Raw genomic sequence first — 21,612 nt, 5'->3', positions numbered from 1 at the left:
CCAAGAAGTTCAACTGGGATGCAGTGAAGGCTCTAGAAGAGTACAACCCATCAAAACATACCTCTGTAGCTTACTAGCAAATTATTACTCATAATTTTAAATGACCTAGAAATGCTAATATAATATACAGTGTGTCATGATATACATGTTTAAACATGAGGCAGTGTCTCGATAGACAGGCTCTGGAAAATCTTGTTTCTTGAATCATTGCGGATTCATTGAGTATATCCAGCTCAGTTCCTCTGTTGGAGGTTATTAACCCCACAGCAGAAGTAATCAGTACAGAATGAAGGTCTGCACTTGAATACAGGAATACTTCAGGGCAAGGCTTGTACCTGGCCTTACACTGCTGCTGAGCAGCATGTTTTAAAGTATATGTTTTTGTTCTCTCAGTGTGAAAGTGGATTGTTTTTTAATGTGTTTTCTAAACTCATGGGAGTATGCATGGTGCTCTTGTTCAAGGGATTGATTTCATTTATTTGTAATTTTATGTGTAATTAGTATCCACGCACAAATTGAGTTCTCTTATTTGTCCCTAAACACTCAAATCCTGTCATGGCTTCTTGTTCAGTATCTTCTGTTGGACTACAGGTGCATTCTTTGCTCTTCCATTTTAATTACCAGAGGGTTTTTTACCTCCTGCAGGAGCTAGGACTCCCATGTTTTGGAGATTTTTTTTCTTTAGAAATTAGGCTTTCAAGTTTTCCTTATTAGTCTTATCTAAAAGCCTTACTATAAAATACACTGTTTGTATTTCGCTCTATTCTTGCTTTTCACAGCTTCTCCACTAAGTACCAAAACATCAGGCTACTTGTAATTAGAAAAGTGAGTATAAAAATCTGCATTTTTATTTTTTCCACGTTGCCTCTGAACATTTTTTTGAAAGTATCTACTCGCTTTTGAAAGTGTCTTAACACTTTCAAACCCTGGATTTGAAGTTCAGTAAGGGTTATTGCTCCGATTCCAGGGCTGTGATACTCTGATACCAAGCTTGCACGCATTCAGACAAGTTACAGGTCTTGTAAAATACATTTTATTTTACTCATGCTCAACTCGGCTACTGAACTGCTAAAAAACATCTATATTGCTGAAAAAGTTTGTGTCATTAAGTCATACCAGACCCAGGGCTGTCTAAATGAACAAGGTTTTCCTTCCACCATCTTCTGGTGAGGTAGTTGCATGACTAACTGCAGTGGAGAGCAATGGAGGGAAGATGTGGAAAAGGGTTACAAGAGGATGGAAAATTCAGGAAGTAGAGAAGAGAGAGGTTGGGAGCAGATAATTTTGAAAGGCCTGAAACCCAAATGGTATCGTTGCTAAAATACTCACCAGCTCCATGAAGGACCAAAGTCAATGTAGACATAATACTGAAGAAGGGAGCGAGATGAGAGTCACAGTGTAGATAACTGGCTCTATGCATGGCAGCATGTTAATATTGAAGGTGAGACTGCTCAAGCTGATAAGCTCAGCTGGACAATTTAAACTTTATGCTGCTTCTAGTGGTGGGAGGAAGAAGTGATGAAAGGTGCTGGCAGCGGAGGATTAGCTCAAGAGGTATAAGTAGGTATATTAGCTCAAGAGGTATAAGCCCCTGGATGAAGATGGGTCAATGATTTCCCACTGCAAGTGGGGAGCGATGTGAGTATACAGAGAAGAGCAACACTGAGGCCTGGTTATTAAAAAGGAGGCTGTGATTGCCAGTGGTCTCTATGCAGGGAAGTCAAATGCAGCTTACAGTCACTGAAGGATGTCTCTTCACAGAGCCTGGAGTAAGGACCACGATTCTGGAGTCTCATAACTTCTCCTACCTAGTGTGTCTTATCCGTCCCCTTCTTAGCAGATAGTCCCCAGAGGGAACGGTGGCCAGTTCTTTCCGATAGCTTCTTGCTCCATCTGCTTCAGGGATAAAGCTTTCTGTTGTGCACTTAAGGATTTGAGTCCAGCTGTTCCCCATATCGTGCAAGCTGAAATTCAGTTGTTACTAGTTTTTTCTAAATACTTTTTTAAAAATTTTTTTTAAGCACAGATTTAAAAAAAATTGAACTCATGAAGTCAGAAACTCATAGAACAGAGATTGTGTGAACAAAGTGACTAAAAGCATTATAATATCAGTCTGGTTTTTCATGTGTGGCTTGAAGTGTTCTTTTATTCATGGATGTCTCTAAATGTAGAAATAATACAGTCTTTGAATCTTAATGCATTTTAGAGTTGCTTTGGCGTAATTTTTATCATAGTTTATTCATGGAAAGCTGTGTGCTACGGCTTTCCGTATGGTTCAGGAACTTGGCTTTCAGCTATGCAGTTTGTGTAGGTTTTGCTGTTATTTATCACATGACCTTGCAATATCACTGTAGGCTCTCATGACTTCAGGGCTTAATTATTGTAATTCCCTTTTCAGTGGATTAGTGATGAGTCTAATCTCCTGCTTGCAGCTTGTTCAGACGGCAGCAGTGCACTTATTTGTGGGTTTCGGCTACCCTCATCATATTCAGCTTGCTTTGTTTTTTTTACATTAGCTACTTACTACATGGTGTAATGTTAAATTAGCTTTATGTATAAAGGTTTAATGGGCATGCCTTGGTTACACTTTAAGATTGCATTTTACTCCCCTCCCCCCATTAAGCTGAACTGATTTTTCAGCTTTTGCTGCAAGATTTATAAAAGGTTTCAGTCTGTGGATTAAATCATCTGAATATAGATGTCTGCATATAGGTATCTACGTCAAGTAGGTCTTAAGCAGTCATTAAAATTGAAAGAGCATAGAGAATGATCCAGGTGACCAGTCATTAAGTTGCTGAGAAGTAAATGGCCGGTGTTAATTGAGAAGCACTTAGGTATCCTAGATGTCTCCTTAGGACTAGATGATGTTTGAGACACCCTGTCCTTTTGGACTGGCACCTGGAGGTCAGGCGGGATATTCTAGAGCATGTTAAATGTCATGTTATACGTACGTTAAAAAATTGAATTAAGCCCTAGGTATTTACTTTGAAATAAGGTGAATCGCTGTCTGTGTTCCATGTCCTGCTCGCTAGATCTCCATTGGCTTTAGTGAGACTTTGGACACAATCTCATATGTCAGCATCTTCACTTAGGTGTCCTATTTTGCATCTGAACCCTACCTATGAGGTTTTTCCCTTATGATTTTTAATAACGCCCCAAACCTTGACTTAAGACTGACTGCATGTTCTAATTAGGATTTTATTAATCTTAAATCCCTGGGATGCTGGAGTTTTTTAGTTCAGGGCATTAAACTCTCCCAAAATTCCGAATATCTTTTTAAATATAGCCATTGTTTATGGCATCAAACTTCAGCAGTCTTACAGTGATATCTTTGCTTGTATTTTGCTCATGAAACTCAAAATAATGTGTGTTGCTCTTCTGTGCCTTAAAGAAAAAAAGGCATATTTGCATAGTATCTTTTGTCAATTTAAAGGAAAACATATGCACCTAAATATGTTTTAGTTACATAAATTGGGTGGAGATTATGTGCTAAGAGTCGTGTCTGTTAATTTCTGTTTTGAAATGTCTCTCTCTTTGGCAAGTTTCTAAGAATGGGTGGTATGTTTGCCAAGCGTTTTTCTACTGTAACTAGTTTGGGAAAGTCTTTTCCAATTTCAGAATTGTTTTTTGGTCTGCGTTACTTGGAATTAAACTTGTAATTTATACCTTCAGATACTCTTAGTTGTGTTAGCCGCCCCCCCCCAGTCTGTGCAAATAGCTCAAGCACGGAATATTGTTTTGAAGATTGTCTTTGAGTTGACATATATTTAAAACCCATGAAAGCTTTTCTGACTAATTAAAAATATGAAATCCAGGAGAACATGGTTCTAGGTTTAGTATGCCCACTGTGTTTGCTACCAAGCTAATGGTATTTATCTGAGAATAATTTTAGCTTATGGTATTAAAATGATGAAATTACTTTTAAATGCACCCTGTATAATGCATACCAGGCACTTCTCACTGTAACTGTGAGAGGACTGTCTTCAGGGTGGAATGAAGTCCCAGTCCCCACACCTTGCGGTGATTTAGCCCCAAGGACACAGGCAATGCATGTGGTCACCGTACCTGAGGGATTTTCCAGAACCACTGGGAGCACCAGGACATCCCACAGAGCCATTTAAGCTGTTGGTTTGCCCTCCTTCCAAGACAAGTCCTATTCCTGCGGGATGGAAGGAGAGGAGAAATCTTTTTGTGTTTTGCCAGTGCTTAGGAGAAGCCCTGAAACATGGGTTTGATAAAATAACTTAACTGGAGCACAAAATGGACAAAACACCTAGATCACTCAAGAATAACAGAACGTCTTGAAAGTAGGGGTTATCTCACTTTTACTGTTGAGTTTAACTCTGCTATTTATATCATGTTTATCTATCTCTGTACTGAGTCCAGGGAAAGAGGACTCATGCAGAGACTTCATGGCCTGTGTGTCAGCCTTTTGCATTTCAATGTAACTTCATGTGATCTTTCTCTTAATGAAGCAGTTTTGATGGAATTCCTTGCTAGTAATGGATAGTAAGATTACTAAGAAAGTAAATGTTTATTTGTTTAGTTTCTGTATGGCTCTTACATACCTTGTTTCTCCCTCATAGGCTGGGATGGTGGGAGAGAATATGAGAATTGTTCAAGTTAAATGTAAACCTACGTATGAGGTATAATGCTGTAGTTTGTTCTGTTTGAGTTATCCTGGTTTAAATACGATAAAGGATATTTTGTTAAATTACATGTTGCAGTAAATAGTAAGCTTTTCTTTAAGCCTGTGCTAGAAATAATGTCAAATGAAAAAATATTTTTTTTATCAGGTATGATTACATGAAAACACGTCCTTCTGAGAAAATGCATCTTGCAGTGGTTGCCTGTGGTGAAAGACTGGAGGAGACTGTTACTATGTTGAGATCAGCTGTTATTTTCAGCATCAAACCTCTCCAGTTTCATATTTTTGCTGAGGACCAATTGCATGAGAGTTTCAAAGACATAGTAAGTACCCAAATTATTTAATCAATTTGTAGTACAATTTGAGTAATATGTAGCAATTTCTCTGTTTCTTGGGTAGTAGTTGTTGGATATAGTGGCGGAAAGGCAGGGGTCTAAAAATAAGGCAATATGCAAGTCTTTTGTAATGTTGGGTGGAGATTTTTGATTTGTTTTTTTCTTCACTGTGGAAAAAATGCCAGTTGCTGATATCAAAGCTTTTCATAGAGGCAGACCAAAGCTTTCTGATTTGTCACCTTGAATCTGTTAAATGCAAACGTGATATTCTAAACACAAAACAGTTATCTTGCGTGATCTTATTTAAAGTCGGTTTTACAAGAGAGATCTGTCCTTTTTTGTCCCTGTGCTTATGGTGTGAGTCAGCCTTACATTGTCTAACAAAAGTGAAACATCAATCTTTGAAATGGTAGATACGGTTATGTCTAATTTTAGTAAATTCCAGTTAATGAATATAACATTATGACTAGAGTGGCAGTATTAGAAGCTGACTAGTATATAGCTGTGGAGGGCCATACTATTTTTGTAATTAAAATGTCATACTAATTATGACATTGGTATGTTACACATACTGATATATATATATATATACACACACACTAATGTCATGCAAAGAGTAATTGTGGCAAAAATTGGGTAAGGTTATTTTAAACTGAGAAAGACTTTATTGGTATTTCTTCTGTGGAAACTAGTGAAGAAGGGAAAAAGTTTTATTTGATATATTTACTTTTTGTAAATTTATTTTACTTGCTCTTACTTTTGTATATGATCAGATACGACATGTTTTCTTCATAGTGGCCTTCAGGTGCCACTTTTTCTTCAAGTATTTTGAATAGCTGACAGATTCTTGTCGTTACAGAAGCATTTCTGTTATGGAAGAGAGGTGTTGCCATTGTGTTCAATTATCAATTTGAATTGGGGATTAATTTCTTTTTTGTAATAGAATTGAACTGAAGTAATTTTTGTGGTCTTTTCTTTTCACATAGCTTGATGACTTGCCCTATGAAGGAAAAGTTAATTACACATTATATCCAATAACATTTCCAACTGAGAGTGCAGCAGAATGGAAGAAATTGTTTAAACCGTGTGCTTCACAAAGGCTGTTCTTGCCAGTAAGTTATTCTGTAACAAGACAATACAGAAGTCTGTTTTTTGAAGCATCAAGCTGTCCTTGTTAATCTAATTTGTAATTAGTTTTAAATTAAGAACTATTACTACTCCTAAAATCTACTTTTGCGACATCCTAGAAAACCCTCTGAATTTAACCTTCTTCTGTGGCACTAATGAATTATGGAATAAAAGTCCTTTTCTCACTTGCTGCATTTTCACACAGTATCCTCAGAGGTACAGGTCATGTCATCCTCTCAGACGTAAGAAGGATTTATCACACCTTATCTCTTTTAGTTGAAAAGTTTGCTGCATGCGTGAGTCTGAGAAGTGTTAGAGAAAATGAAACAAGAAATGAGCTATTGTGGCCAGAGTGTTTTGTGCAGCCTTTCCATTGCCTATCTAAGACACTGATAGAATCATAGAATGGTTTGGGTTGGAAGGGACCTTAAAGATCATCTTGTTCTAAGCCCCCTGCCCTGGGCAGGGACACCTCCCACCAGACCAAGCTGCTCAAAGGCCCATCCAGCCTGGCCTTGAACACTTCCAGGGATGGGGCATCCGCAGCCTCCCTGGGCAACCTGTTCCAGTGCCTCGCCATCCTCACAGTAAAGAGGATCCTAGTATCTAATCTAAATCTACCCTCTTTCAGTTTAAAACTGTTAACCCCTTGTCCTATTGCTCCACTCCCTGATAAAGAGTCCCTCCCCATCTTTCCTGTAGGTCCCCTTTAGATACTGGAAGGCTGCTATAAGGTCTCCCTGGAGCCTTCTCTTCTCCAGGCTGAAAAACCCCAACTCTCTCAGCCTGTCCTCATAGCAGAGGTGCTCCATCCCTCTGATCATTTTTGTGGCCCTCCTCTGGACCCGCTGCAACGGGTCCATGTCCCTCCTGTGCTGCAGTCATACTTTGGGCTTGGTGAATTACAGCAGTGGCAGCTATCTCCCAAACGCTGTCCCTTCTGGGGCTCCTTTACACGTCTTCCTTGTTTGATTAGATGCATAGGAAAGTAAGGGAAGAGGAGGAAGACAGGAGCTCCTGTTACAGGAATGTTTCACCTGGCCTGCAACCTACTCTTGAGCAGCCCAGGGATATAAAATGTAAACTGAGTGCCTTTGTATTACTATTCTATAGAAAAGCTCGGTTTTGCTCTACAAAAATTCTCGAAATGAGAGAAGAGGGAACAACGACAAAGTTATTGTCTGCAAACTGTCAGTCTGAAGTGAATTTATTTGCATATGACAAATATAGATATGATATATAATAGATTTATTATAAAAATAAATATATTGTAAAATTATTGTATCTTATATATTATAATATATAATAAATATAGTATATTTATTATGTAATGGCACCAACTTCCGTTTTGTGAAGAGAAGCTCAATAAAACTTAATGGTTTGGTTTTAAATTTCTTTCCCTCACAGTTAATCCTCAAAGATGTGGATTCGCTACTGTATGTCGATACTGACATCCTGTTTTTGAGACCTGTTGATGATATTTGGTCTTTTCTGGGAAAGTTCAACTCCACACAAATTGCTGCAATGGCACCAGAACATGAAGAGCCTCGTATCGGGTGGTATAATCGCTTTGCTAGACATCCCTATTATGGAGTAACTGGAATAAATTCTGGAGTCATGTTAATGAATATGACACGTATCAGAAGAAAGTATTTCAAGGTATGTGTGTTGTCTTTATTGCATTTTCTGTGGCTTTACGTATTTTAATTCTAATCCTGTTTCAAATTCATGGGGGACAGTTATTTTTCAAAATATTTTTATTGTAAATGGAATAGTGCTGTAAAAATACGCTGTGTTTAAAATGGTATCCAACTTGGTTTTTTAAATGTCATTCACTGTAAGACTTGGAATTCCTGAATTTCAAGCATGCTTATTTGTTTTAATTTTTCTTAGTTCTGAGAGCTCCTGTGACATGATACAGTCTGCTGTATGTTAGTAGATATTCTGGTATTTTTTTCTTCATTGTAGAGATCCCTGAAAAAAGTTAGTGTATGCTGTAAACTAACTTTAAAAATGTGTGTAGTGGTTTGACCAGGAGGTGGTGCTAAAACATTTAGTAAGTTTTTTTTAACTGTAGTGTTTTCAAATTTTGATCTTTTAAATTGTAACCAAGTGATTATCACCTTAATTATCTTTTGATTTACTTCAAAGTCATAGTTTTTGTAGAAAAATGAGTTTGTGATGAAAGTACTTACTAAAGCACTGCATTCAGCAGCATAAATGGTTATTGCTTCATGGATGGGAAGTTTTTCTTATGTACTTGAAGCACAAGTACAAAAGCAGTGCTATGTGGTTTATGCTAAGGGAAAAAGTACTTCTCTGTTTAAGAGAAGTTCAATTAGCGAAAAATAATCATGCAGTCAAAAAGTATTGGAAGATGCACCCATAAGAGGAGCAGTATAAACTTGAAATAGACATTACTACTTCTCCCCTGTTTCCAATTTAAGAAAGATGTAGTTTTCATCTTAACATTCTTGCTATGTATTTTTGTGATGGCAATACAGAGAATTTAAGAAAAACAGAGAATGGATTATCTTGGTTGTAGTTAAATTAGAAAATTATAGTAGTTATAGTATATAGCCATAATTCCCCCAAGAAGAAAACTTCTGTATATATATCATCAGTGGACTCTTGCATTGTCTACTTTGTTATTTTTTTATTTTTCCCCGATTACAGCATCTGGAAAAATGAAAATATTGAAAAGTATAACAAGAAAAATATGTGACTGAAAACTGCATGTTTCTTAACCTCTGACAATGCATTTCTGTGTAGTGAATTATTTTTAGTGTGTAAACTCTGAGATAAAGTTGGTCTTTTAGTCATACTGTGACAGAATTCTGGTTGGGCTTCTCAGTACAACTTAGATTATCAATTTATTGAAAACTTTATGCATTTTTACTAAAATCGGAGTTAAGATTTTCAAAAGTACACAGGTTATGTAGGATACTAAAACTATTTTTCAAATTAACTGTGGTTTTCTAGAGGACAATATAAAGTCCTTTCTCCTTGACACCTAAAACTGGTGGTTTCTTGAAATTTAAGTCTATATATACAGATTTAAGTAGGTGAAATCATTAATGAATATTTTGAAATTCAAAATGGAATATTGCCATTTTCCCTTGGTACTAGAGGGCTGGAGTATTTTCCAGGTCCTGAAAATGTCTGCTGCGTATTCCTGCTGTGGCCATGTTGTATATTTATTATGCAATGAAACATGTCAGATTGCTAAACCAAACCAGCCTTGGAGGAAGTGATTTTTTTTTTTTTTGTAATTGCTCTTATGATGGGGGTGAATACCTGTGATTTATAAGACCTCAGCTGTAAGGCAAGGCACAAATCCATATGCTTTTCTCATGATCCTGCTGACAAACTTCAGTATATCTAACCTGATGTACAGTTTCTGGCTAAGTGGGCCACTGAACTTCTTTCTGCAGTGAGGAAGATTGTGTGTCATAACTGTTATGGGAAATCAGAACAAAAAAAGAGTCTTGAATTGTGCTGTAAACATTCATCTTAATGCTTTTTCTCAAATTGTTAGTATGTACTGTACTAAGCAGATCTGCTTGATGAGTTGCAGGCTTAGCATTCATAAAATTAAGGGAAAGGAACTGAGGCTGGAGTGAGCTACTCAGTGCTGTGCAAATATACCAAATATTCAGAATTATGAAAGGGGACTTGAGAAAGGGAGGCAGAAACAGAGAAAACCTTCCCAATAGCAAAGCACACGATTCAAAGCCCTTTTTTATGGCTTTAGTTAACAAAAAATTGAAAAAAAAAGCAATTAACCCATTCCTTTACTCCAGTTGTTTTAAATTTTTTAAATTTTCTGCCCTTAATCATTAGTCATCATTCTTTGGCATCCTTCCCAGAGCTATACTGTCACTTCAAACTTAAGCTTCCCCTTCCGTGTCTGGTGCATATATACTTCTGGCCCTTGCTTTCACATGTCTTCTGAACTTCATACTTGTGCAGGAATGCTTGTGTGTGCACTGTGGCTCTTCCTCAAATATTTGAGACTGGTGGTGCACATAAAGAAATATTCTTTCGCTGTTGCTTGATAGTAAGAATTAATAAAGAAATAAGATAGATGGTGTATTCTGTATACGGGGGGTTTTGGTGTTGGATTTTGTCTGTTTTTGATTTTGCATGCAGCTTTTAACATGGTTGCTGAGAACTTTTTTGCATGAAATTCATCTTTTTCCTTCCACTGCTATATCCTTTTCCCCTCCTTGCTTTCATCATTCTGTACATCGTTCCTGGAGTCTTAGTCTAGATTACCTTGAGCAAGAAACACAGATAAAATGTTTGGATGCATGGTGTTTTGACATATGGATTTTCTGGTTCAGCTGAAGCATTTTGAAATGCCCTATTTGGATACTCTTCTTGATTTTTAAAATCTTTCCCCAGTATCTCTCAGGTTCTTGTATAACAAATGCTGAGTATGTAGCTGTGGGCATTCATTCCACCTCATTTTGCTTTTGTCTTTGTATGTTTCTGGCAAGTGTAATGTTTGCTATTTGTTCAAACTTTGAATTTGTAGAGAGAGATACTTTCTCCAGCGTGACTGGTTTGCTAAGACTCTGCGTCAGGCCTTATTGTCAGTGACCAACATACTTACCAGTGGAGACTTTCTGGTATTGGAAGGCTCAGAATTGTTTCTGACCTCATAATTTCTAACCCATGCTGCTGACTTAGTCCTTCCGCCAGTTGGACACACTGGAGAAATGTCCTATAGTATCAGGCTTTGTGGTAACATGCTCAGCCCCGTCAGAATAGTATGAGGATGTCTAACCAGAGATCTACTAGGTTAGTACTGGGACTGGTGCTGTTTAACGTTTTTGTTGGTGACATGGACAGTGGGATTGAGTGCACCCTTAGCAAGTTTGCTGACGACACCAAGCTGTGTGGTGTGGTCAACACGCTCGAGGGAAGGGATGCCATCCAGAGGGACCTTGACAGGCTTGAGAGGTAGGCCTATGTGAACCTCATGAAATTCAACAAGGCCAAGTGCAAGGTCCTGCACATGGGTCGGAGAAATCCCAAGCACAAATACAGGCTGGGCAGAGAATGTATTGAGAGCAGCCCTTAGGAGAAGGACTTGGGGGTGCTGGTGGACAAGAAACTCAACATGAGCCGGCAATGCACACTTGCAGCCCAGAAAACCAACTGCATCCTGGGCCGCATCAAAAGAAGCATGGCCAGCAGGTCGAGGGAGGTGATTCTGCCCCTCTACTTTGCTCTGGTGAGACCCCACCTGGAGTACTGTGTCCAGCTCTGGGGCCCCTAACATAAGGAGGATATGGACCTGCTGGAGTGAGTCCAGAGAAGGGCCACAAAAAAGATCAGAGGGCTGGAGCACCTCTTCTGTAAGGACAGGCAGAGAGAGTTGGAGTTTGTTCATCTTGGAGAAGGGAAGGCTCTGGGGACACCTTATAGCAGCCTTCCAGTACCTAAAGGGGGCCTACAGGAGAGATGTCGATGGACTCTTTTATCAGGGGGCGTAGTGATAGGATGAGGGGTAAGGGGTTTATACTGAAAGAGGGGAGATTCAGATTATATACTAGGAAGAAATTCTTTACTGTGAGGGTGGTGAGACATTGGACCAGGGTGTTCAGAGAAGTTGCGGATGCTCCATCCCTGGAAGTGTTCGAGGCCATGTTGGCTGGGGCTTTTAAAAACCAGGTCTAGAGGAAGGTGTCCCTGCCCATAGCAGGGGGGTTGGAACAAGGTGGTCCTTAAGGTCCCTTCCAACCCACACCATTCTATGACCTGAAACTTAGCAATACTAGTGCTTGGTCATTTTCCTCTCATATCATAGCTAGATAGTTCAGCCTGGGTAGTGATTAAGCAGGAACTGAGTTTCTCTTACCAAATATTGATTATTGAGGTGTTGGCTTAGAGAGCACTCAGCAGGGGTGCCATTTAGTTTATGTTCTCCTAGTGCCTTGAGTGTGGTCCCACAAGCTTGTGGGGCATGACGGGCCCCTAAGATGCACAAGCTTTAGTACAAAAATGCTGCTGTTCTTGGAGACTTGCGGAGACTTTGTTTTCATCTTCAGGTTCCTGGAGTATCTTAAAGGGAGGATTGGTCGATACAAAAAATTGTAAGCCTCACAGCAACACTTCAAAAGGGCTTAGTGTAGTTGAGACTATATGTGGTAGGCCTGAGAGTGTGTTGCTTCCCTTCTTACTGGTAGCAAAGAAGCTACTAGTCTCAAGCCTTTAGAAGAGAAGTAAACCAAATTCAGGGTAGGGTCTCTCCTCGTACCCCTTGCCAGCAACACTGCAGATGATTTTGGACCTTACAGTACTGCCCCATGTCGTGTCCCATTAACTATTCCAGTCAGATCTAGTAGAACTAGAAAATACCTCATTGTCTTATAGGAAGGTCCGAATTTGTTTATATTCATTCAGGAGACTCAACAAATTCCTCAAGGAGTATATAAGTTATGGGAATTTTTGTATCTTTAAAAAGCTGCCTATAGACCTTTGCATATGGCTGTCTAGTGGCCAGAGCACTTGTCTAAACAGTGGAAGTTTTGGATCAGTATCATTATATTCCTCCAATACAATGGATTTAAAACTGTGGATTATTTGTCAGATTCTTTGTCTATTGTAGTTTCTTCAGCCCGAAATTCCAGACTGAGCTGCTTGAGGCCTTTAAGCACCTTCCCTCTGTTGTCACATTGGGTTGTAAGAGTCAGGAGGAATCAGAAGACAAATAAATAAAAAGAACGGGAGGCTTTAGCCAGTGGTTGTAGTGCACACCTGGGTAGCAGAAAACCTGTAGTTCCGTGTATTGCTCCAGGATTAAGTCATCTTTTATCCACTTATTCATTCAAGCGTCAGTCTCCTCAGGACTGTCAGGTCTATTCATTTCAGTCAGACATCTTAGCTACTTGGCTATCTGTGGTGCCTAATGGAAGTTGTCGCTCCTGATCCTACCTACCTTATTTGTCTTGTGTGTTTTGAGACTCCATGTATATATACAGTACAAATATGTGCACTGTATAGATGCATATATATGCACACATTTGTATACATATATATAGATATGCATGTACATATATGTTATTGAATATAGTGTGGTCAAACAGTGCATAATTGCATGTAGGACTAGAATTGGTAATGAAGCTTCTGATGGATGGTGCCTGCCTCTTGTCTTTGCTAAGCAGCAATTAGAAAACGGGAATGTAAAACACACGAGAGTATTTAGAAGATAGAAGAAGTAATAGTGGGTGACTTTTTTTATATTTGTATACATATAGGTACTTTCAAACTCGAAAAGATGTAGAAAATACTGCAGATATGGTGTTTTAGCAAAAAGTCCTAGACCAGTGAGGCTTGTGAATAAAGAACAAAGACTTTTATCAAACTTATTGAGAAACTTAGTTGTTGCGATGCTGGAGATGTGGGCAGTTGTGGAAAGGAATGAACTCTTGAAAATCAAACAAGCCCCAAACAAAATAACTCTGGATAGCGTGTGCAAAGGAGAGGTTCATGAGTATGCTTTAGACAAAAAAAAAAAAAAGAATGTTCAGAGAGTTTCTGTGACTTAAGCCATTATACACTTTTACCATTGAGTATTGCTTAAGGCTATAGTTCCAAGGAGTATGGTAAGCCTGTGCAAAAGCTAATTGCTTCTAAAAGGAAGGTTCCCATCTCTTACCAGCTGCTTTTCTTATTTACTTTGTCCTAGCCTCTGGTGTTTGTTGGTCCCTTCTATGATTCAATTACATTTGGTAACAGTAGAAAAAAGAAATCCTGCTGAATTAATGAAGTAAATCAGCTCACAAAAACATCTAGTGTTAGCACTACACTGTTAATGCAAGAGCAGGATAGAGTCATATACCCAGAAGGAAGAGGGCTTGCTCTCATCTGGCATTTAGGAAATTTCAGTTGGTCAACTGTTTGTGGGACACAGCTGCAGTTTGTTTAGATACTGCTGTATGATTTGACTATTTATCCTCAACTTTATATTTTCTTACTAGAATTAGGAGAAAGGTAATACTAGGTTGCTACAGGATAAATGTGACAGCTCTTTTAAGTCTGACTTCAGCCTTGTCCAGGGAGAAGTCTTCTGTGACAGAAATCAGTAATGCCCAAACTAATTAAAGCACAGCATCTGAAACAAAACAAAAAAAACACGTGTAGGAGAACATCTTAACATCCTTATGTATATTTGGTTCTTACACATTTTCTTCCGTTCAAAAAAACACTAGAATTTTGGGCGTTCGTAAGAGCCTGTCTGTATCAGCTTGATGGTATCACAGAAATTCCCACTACTGTTGGGTTGTTTTGTGGTTTTGGTGTTTGTTTTTTTTTTTTTTTTTCCTTGAACCTCTTTAACCTTCTTTGCAACTTGTTGAATGCTGGAGAGGAGGTTTATATTTTGTAAATACTTATGTTATCATAGAGTTATTTTTCTCGTATTTACATGAGTAAATTTTGAAAAGCAATTCTATCATCAATTTTGATTGAATGTGAGCATTCTACTTCTCAAGCTGCTTGACCTCATTACAAGTTACGGTAGTAGAAGGAGGTTGTATAGCTGTGCAAATAGTTTCTCTTGCTCGGTGATACCTATACTGGTTTTGTTATGCATCGATGTTAATAAATTAATATATCTCTTTTCTATTCATGCAAATGTTGTTGAAATATTACAATTTCCAATTCTTAAATTTGATAGCACTATTTGTCAAGTGGTATTGCTTCTAGACATCTGGCAACATGATATATGCTGTTGTTACCAAAGACAGGCCTCTGCTTTGTTTCTAAAATAGTTGTTTCTTACTAACCTTCTTATTGTGTGAGAAAATAGCTAATTACTGGCTTTCTTACTGTGTAAAAATAGTTAGTCACTGAGTTGATGTTACAGATGGTAATAATGAGGAGACAACCAGAAGAAGTTAATCACTTCAGGGTTCTTGTATATGTCAAGTATGTACTCCTATATCAATTAGGATGGAGTTATGGCTACTTCAAAGAACGTCCTTATTATCTTCAAGAAGTTGGCAAACTTACAGCGGACTTTTACTGTCCTGAGATGACTCGGTACCTTAAAAGGATAATGTGAGAAAGGGTCTCCTTACCCAAAAGACCACTGCAGCAAAATTTGATATGCATGGGCAAAAAGACTATTCAGTCATCCTAATGAATATGTAAGCCTTGGTGAAGTTATGTATTAGGTAGGCAGAATAATGAGAATATTTTGTGTATAAATAATGGGTGAATATCCCCGGTAAGGTGTGCTAGATTTGTGGGTTTTTTCCCCCTAACACCTGACGTCAAATAAAGCAATATCTCCTCTCTAAACTACTTTTGGTTTTGAGGGCTTTTATTTCAGGTAACACTGTTACCTGCTTTCCATCTCCTTGGGATATACTCTAGATTTCATTGCTATTAAAACCATACAAGTTAAATGAAAATTATATGAAACAATGACCTTAAAAATTTAATATTTCTATGGGATGTTCTAAAACTTTATTTACTACTGTGTACTCTCTTATAATTATCCTGGTATCAGTGAGCTAATTTCATTGTGTTTATAATTCTTAGCATTGCATCTAAATTTAAACCTTTGGTCAGTATTATATGGATAGCAGAGGTCAGGTGAGGGAGTAATCTTTACTCTGCATGATTCTGTCCTATTGATTTGGTTTTTGGAAGGTTTTGGTGTTAAGCCTTTGTTTTCTTTTGTTTAATCACATTGCCCTGAGCCTAATGATAGCTCTTGCTAGAGAAGAATTCTCTTGTGCATTTCTTATGGCTGCTTTCATCTAATACTTGCACGCAATCACAGTCATAAATTTTTTAGGACAGAAGGGACTGTAATATGCCGTTTGGCTTCTTACATAATATAAGCTATAGATCTTTTTTGTATTAATTCTCGTCTGAAATCTGATAGTATTTCTTTTTGTAGTCTTCAATTCTGAAAGCCCTTCATGTTTGATGGCTGAAATGATTTGAGGAAAGACTGAAAAATGAACTGCTAATTTCTGCGCTTTCTAGTTTGTCACTGGAAAGTTTGGAGAAAAAAGTATTTGACACTATAATTCTAAAACTGAATATTCTGCTGCTGGCAGTGTTTTCTGTTTCTTAACATGGTGTTTCTGTATACAGATCCCAAACCATACTGGAGTTCTAATTTTATTTTTTTTTTGGCAATTTGGTTAAAAAGAATTAAGGTTAAAAAGAATCCTGTACTTGTTCAGGAATTTTCTCTCTTTGGGACTTACTGTTACTCCACCCTCACTCTCCCAACTGAGGCAGAAGCTATAGAGTGAGCAGCCTTGTTCCTTTTCTGTTCCAGCTGAGCTTAAATGTGGTGTAAAGATAAGAAATTAGCTTTAGAATATGTAACCTATTACACTGCAGATGGTAACCGCTTTGGTAATGTGAAGTTCAGCGTAGGCCAGATTACTCCAAATAGCATCTCCTCCACCAAAACCTTAGAAGAACTCTTCCTCCTTTTCCTTTGAAGTGATTTTGCTAAATCAATAATTTGGGAATTAAGTAACAGCTGTTGGTGTAGAGTCTTACTGCCTTTTGCTAGTGAGAAGTTGTGCCTTTGCTGTGGAAGTTCAAGTTCAGTAACAGAAAAAGTTAGTTCAACTCAATGAAAATTCTTTTGAAAACCTTTAAGGATTTCTATATTTTTGTACACTGCTTTGTAGCCAATATTTTTTAGCTGTATGTGTTTGGAACTATTTAATAATTAATTTTATATTGATCTGTTTTGAATTTTTGAAGTTAACTTTAAAACCTATGCATGTTGTCACTCTGTGATAAAGGCAGAGAAATTGCATGAAGTGTAGTTTAGCGAAGTGTAGCGTGTGTAGTGAAGAGTAGTAGTATAGTGCCCATCTACTTGCATGCATCGCTTCAATGCAGTTTTTATGTTGGATTCTATTGCTGTATAAAGGAACCTTGCTATTTTTTAGAACTCTTGCTTAAGATATTTGAGGGAAATCTTGAAGACAAAAATTTAATGTGGCAGTTAAATAGATGAGATGCATATAATTTCCTTATAAGATAATAATTGAGAAATAAAGCGTATTGAAAATGTCCATAACTGTTTTCCTTAGATGTGCTCATTTGTTTAAAGGAAGAAATCATCTATGCGTTTGAGATTTGTAACTTTGAATAGCAAATTACTGTGATTCTGTAGGGCATTTCCTTCGTTATAGGTATAATTGTTCTGAATGTGTGGGTTTTTTGCTTTGTTTTGCTTAATAGAATGATATGACACCCGTCCGATTACAGTGGGGAGAAATTCTTATGCCGCTGCTGAAGAAGTACAAGTTGAACATAACATGGGGTGATCAGGATCTATTGAACATTATGTTTTTTCATAATCCAGGTAAATCCATGTTGATTCTAAGGCTAGCATGACAAAGTTTATCTTTTCTATGATGTTCAAAAATCGAGGAAAATACTCTTTTAGCAGGCTTTTCAGTGAAAATATTCAAGGGACTTTTCGCTTTCACTTCTTTCATTTTCTGAAAGTGTTTACTTTGAGAGACAGCATTGGGTCTTCCTAGAGTGTAATTAGCTGTTAAGTTTCAAAACAACTGTACGGCAATTTATGAAGCAGTGTTAAGAAAAAAAGATAAGATTAGTGTATTTCCTGAAACAGTTTTGATACTTAATCCAGAGTTCTCATTTTTCTGCACAGAAAGTCTTTATGTCTTTCCATGCCAATGGAATTATCGTCCTGACCACTGCATCTATGGAAGTAATTGTAAGGAAGCTGAAGAAGAAGGTATATTTATTCTTCATGGAAACAGAGGTGTTTACCATGATGATAAACAACCAACTTTTAGGGCTGTCTATGAAGCAATAAAAAATGTAAGTGTTTTCAACATTGTACTTCTGTAAAAAAAAAAAAAAAATACCTTTGCATATAATTATCTACAGTGCTGCAAGTATTTTGTAGGTTTTGTTGATGCTTACCGTGATTGCAGCAAAGTAATTCTTTTCCCTTTTAGGTGATGTTAAGTGTTTCACCAATTTTTCATTTACTGCTTGAATAGAATTCCAGTGTATTCCTCTTGTGATGAGCATCTTTTGAAACATGGTGTTGACTGTGTCTAGGTTAGGATTCTAAAACATTGCCTGTAGTTGTCAGTGTGTATTTAAAAGGCTTTATTCCCATTCCTTTAATAAATCATCTAGTAAACTGTATGAGCATTTGGAGATCACCAGAAGCTTCATTTTTCTGGAGATTTTAAAATGCAGAAAAAAATGTTCTTCACAAAGTTTGTGTTGTATTTCCTGCAACATTTTAACATTTAATTGTAGCTAATTTGGATTGTAGAATATCTTTTTTTATGCTGTGTTTTGACCTTTTCTAGAGAGTCAGTGTGTTAATATGTTGCTGTTCCTTTAAATACTAAGCACAGTGACTTTTCATTCTGCAAATAAGTCATCTAATAAACTATTTATCACTACATCAGTATACTCACTGAAGAGCTGTAAAATTTAGCACTGATGCACATTTTAATGTGGCAGGCTATTGTGTGTGTATAACCTTCAAAAATCAATAGTATATTTTAATGGTGCTTTATTACATGTTGTCATATGGATATAAAAATGAAGAAAAGTACTTTTGGGGGTCTGAGAATACATTGCAGGGAAAGTGAATGTGTTTCCATAAAAATACGCTTTCTTTGTTTCCTTTGAGCATTGTCAAAAACAGAAGGAAAAAGTTCTTTCTTTTTATTTATGATCCCATTTGGTTTATGAATGTGTCAGAGAAAGTATGTAAAACACTGCTGTTTCAGTGGTAATAAGATGAACAAAATTATGTTACTTTGAAATGCTGTTTTAGCTTATCATTTGTTTATAAAAATTATTGCACTGTTGAATTAATGACTGCTTTATTTCATGTCCGTGCTAAACGTAGCATGTATTTGACCATCATTCAGTTTAATGAAACTTCAGTAGTAACACTTTTCATACTGTTGTTTCATTATAATTTGATAAGAATTGTATTCCTTGAAAGTTATATGTCATTCAAGAAAGTTACTGTTCAACAAACAACCAGAAATAATTTTAGATCTGTAAATTTTTAATTTAATAAGGTAATTTTAAATTTCCTCCTTGCTTGTCTGGATATGTTAATTTGCTTACCTTTTTTTTTTTTTAAATCTTGCTTGGTAGGCTTATTTATTTCTGTAAAATAGAGATGTTTTTCAATACTGCATTCAGAAGCTCTCAGAGTTCTTGAAAACATTTAATAAACTTATAGAAAGCAAATACAACGTTCAAAGGTAAAACTCTTTAATAACTCTGAATAATGACTCTTTTCCATATTGGTCTTAAATTTTCTTTTCTTAACCTCTTTCCAGTATTCATTTGGAGACGATCTGGTTCATTCCCTGTTGCAGCCCCTGGAGCTGGAATTACGGAAAACCATGCATACATACTGTGGCAAAGTATACAAAGTGTTCATAAAGCAGCTAACAAAAAGCATAAGAGACTTGTACGCCAGAAGATCAAAGGGAAGGTGATTTTTACTCTAAGCTGTTAAATCAAGAGACTGAATTAACATACTGGTCAAAAGATGCAAAAATTCTAATATGGCTTGAATTGGCTCTTAATGTGCCCAGATAAAAGTTTACTAGCATACATAAAAATGAAGAAAATATACATGTAATGAAGAACGGGAACTTTTTTCTGCAAAGGTGACTTTTTACTCTTTTGAAGTTTAATCACTGCTAATGTTCATCTTGGATCCGATGATTTGGGTATTACTGGCTTCTATGGTCAGTACTTCTAGTCTGCACAATTCAGTTATCCAATGATCAAATGAACAAGGAAGAAATGAAGATGTTTCTATTTGGGAGTGTACCTCATATATTGTCTAAAATTCTGATAAACTGTGAATGTAGCAATAACTGAGTCAGCAGCACTAACCTCACTTTAAAGGTGTGAGCCTTTATGTAAACAAAGTTGTTTACAACTGCAGAAAAAACTGTTTTCAAAGAAATGTGATATAATCATTGACAATCTGTATGTGCCTTTATATGTTCATCTCTTACATGTTGAAGTACTGTTTTGACAATCTTGTTTCGCTCATCTTGGATGTAAACTGCACACTATAAATACGATTTTCTGAGAAATTAATAACTAGTATGTGATACTAGTTTTCTCTGTAGATACAGAGACTTTTTAATATACAGCATTTGTTTCAACATCGTTGAGCCATCATGGCCAAAAGATAGCACAGAGTTGAGGTGTTTTTTAGCAAAAATTCAGTCTGGAGTTGTCTGTCTTACAATAATTCTTTTAAAAATTACATGGTTTTGCAGCTTTATAGGGCATTTTGGAAGTAGAAAAAAAAAAAACCCAACAGTGTAAAGATGTTGCTGTTGTATTTCCTTACTAAGAATAATTACCTAATGATTATTATAGAGTATTTAGTACCGAAAAGTGAAGAGCTGTAATAAGAGTTCTGATGCTTCATCAGACTGTATATTTGATGGGTTTCTTAGAGAATATATCCTGTTACCGTATTTTTTTAATAACATGGCTTTAAAGTAGTTTTGGGGCAGACCCTCAACTACATGAATGCATTACTGTCAGTAGGGTGGTAGTGATTTACAACAGGTAAGGATTAGCATTTCTTTAGTTATCTTAGTAAAAAAAAATGTTGTGTTTATGTAATACAAACTTTTTTTCAGAGAAAAACATGAAGAAAAAGGTTGAGTTCTAGTGTTACAGTAAAATGTTATTTAAACTTGCATGGTATGAAATGTATTTGTAGAGTATATTTGAACTCGGATAACCTGTGTAACTGAGATGAAGTCTTCATAAAGTGAGTTGTTGGATTCCAGAAAAGTTCATGTGTGTTGAACATGGAGGATCCACTCACTGACTTGCACCTTCATCCCAACCCCATTTTAGAAGCTTAATTTCTGTGGCTGTTTCTTTGTCAAAGGCAGGCTGGCTCTGACTCCCACATCCATGTGAGCTGGATGAATGGTTTAGCAATAGAAAAACACACTCCACTGTAAGCAGAGTTTATATTCTGTCCTTAATCTCCCTGCTGGCTCAGGGTGTAAATTTCTGGGATGGAAATTAGAATGCAGTCTGCCTCACATGTATTTACAGTCTGTTTTCCTTGCTACGTAACCATTTGAAGTCTGAAAATCTAGAAATCTGTGTGAAGGTGATTACTGTTATTGACTGATTTTTACAATATGCAATGTGTTATTTTTTTACATAAATACTGATTTTTATATCAATTTGTCGTCAGCTTTTTTTTTACTTGTACTCTGTGTTTGTATTTAAAAATTCTTTTTTTTGGCCTGTTTTTTGTGTTTGTCTTTGCAGAAACTCTCAGTTTTGAATTGATTTTTAGTATGCTGTATGCACGCGAAGATACTGCTAAAAACCCAATGAGCCATTTTAGAAAAAGTGGAATGTGAACATTAGCAGCAACCTTTCCACTTAAATTTCAGGTTTTGTGGGGGATTAGAACAAAAAGGGTTAATA

General features: G+C 36.8%; 1 protein-coding gene across 2 annotated transcripts in view; it reads left to right on the top strand.

The window, feature by feature from the left end:
- GXYLT1 (glucoside xylosyltransferase 1) overlaps positions 1–21,360 on the top strand; it is a 36,166-nt gene extending 14,806 nt beyond the window's left edge. For both annotated transcript variants that reach the window (XM_074564171.1, XM_074564082.1), the window contains 6 exons: positions 4,797–4,971; positions 5,970–6,095; positions 7,519–7,770; positions 17,350–17,473; positions 17,789–17,961; positions 19,464–21,360. In XM_074564171.1, the coding sequence (XP_074420272.1) occupies positions 4,797–4,971; positions 5,970–6,095; positions 7,519–7,770; positions 17,350–17,473; positions 17,789–17,961; positions 19,464–19,625 (1,012 nt within the window). In that variant the 3' untranslated portion in view covers positions 19,626–21,360. The remainder of the gene's footprint in view (positions 1–4,796; positions 4,972–5,969; positions 6,096–7,518; positions 7,771–17,349; positions 17,474–17,788; positions 17,962–19,463) is intronic.
- The last annotated feature ends 252 nt before the right edge of the window (positions 21,361–21,612 follow it).

Source organism: Larus michahellis, chromosome 1 (assembly GCF_964199755.1).
Source record: "Larus michahellis chromosome 1, bLarMic1.1, whole genome shotgun sequence".
Classification (NCBI taxonomy): Eukaryota; Metazoa; Chordata; class Aves; order Charadriiformes; family Laridae; genus Larus; species Larus michahellis.
The sequence above is the reverse complement of the archived record's forward strand: the minus strand, read 5'-3'. Positions and strand labels throughout refer to the sequence as shown.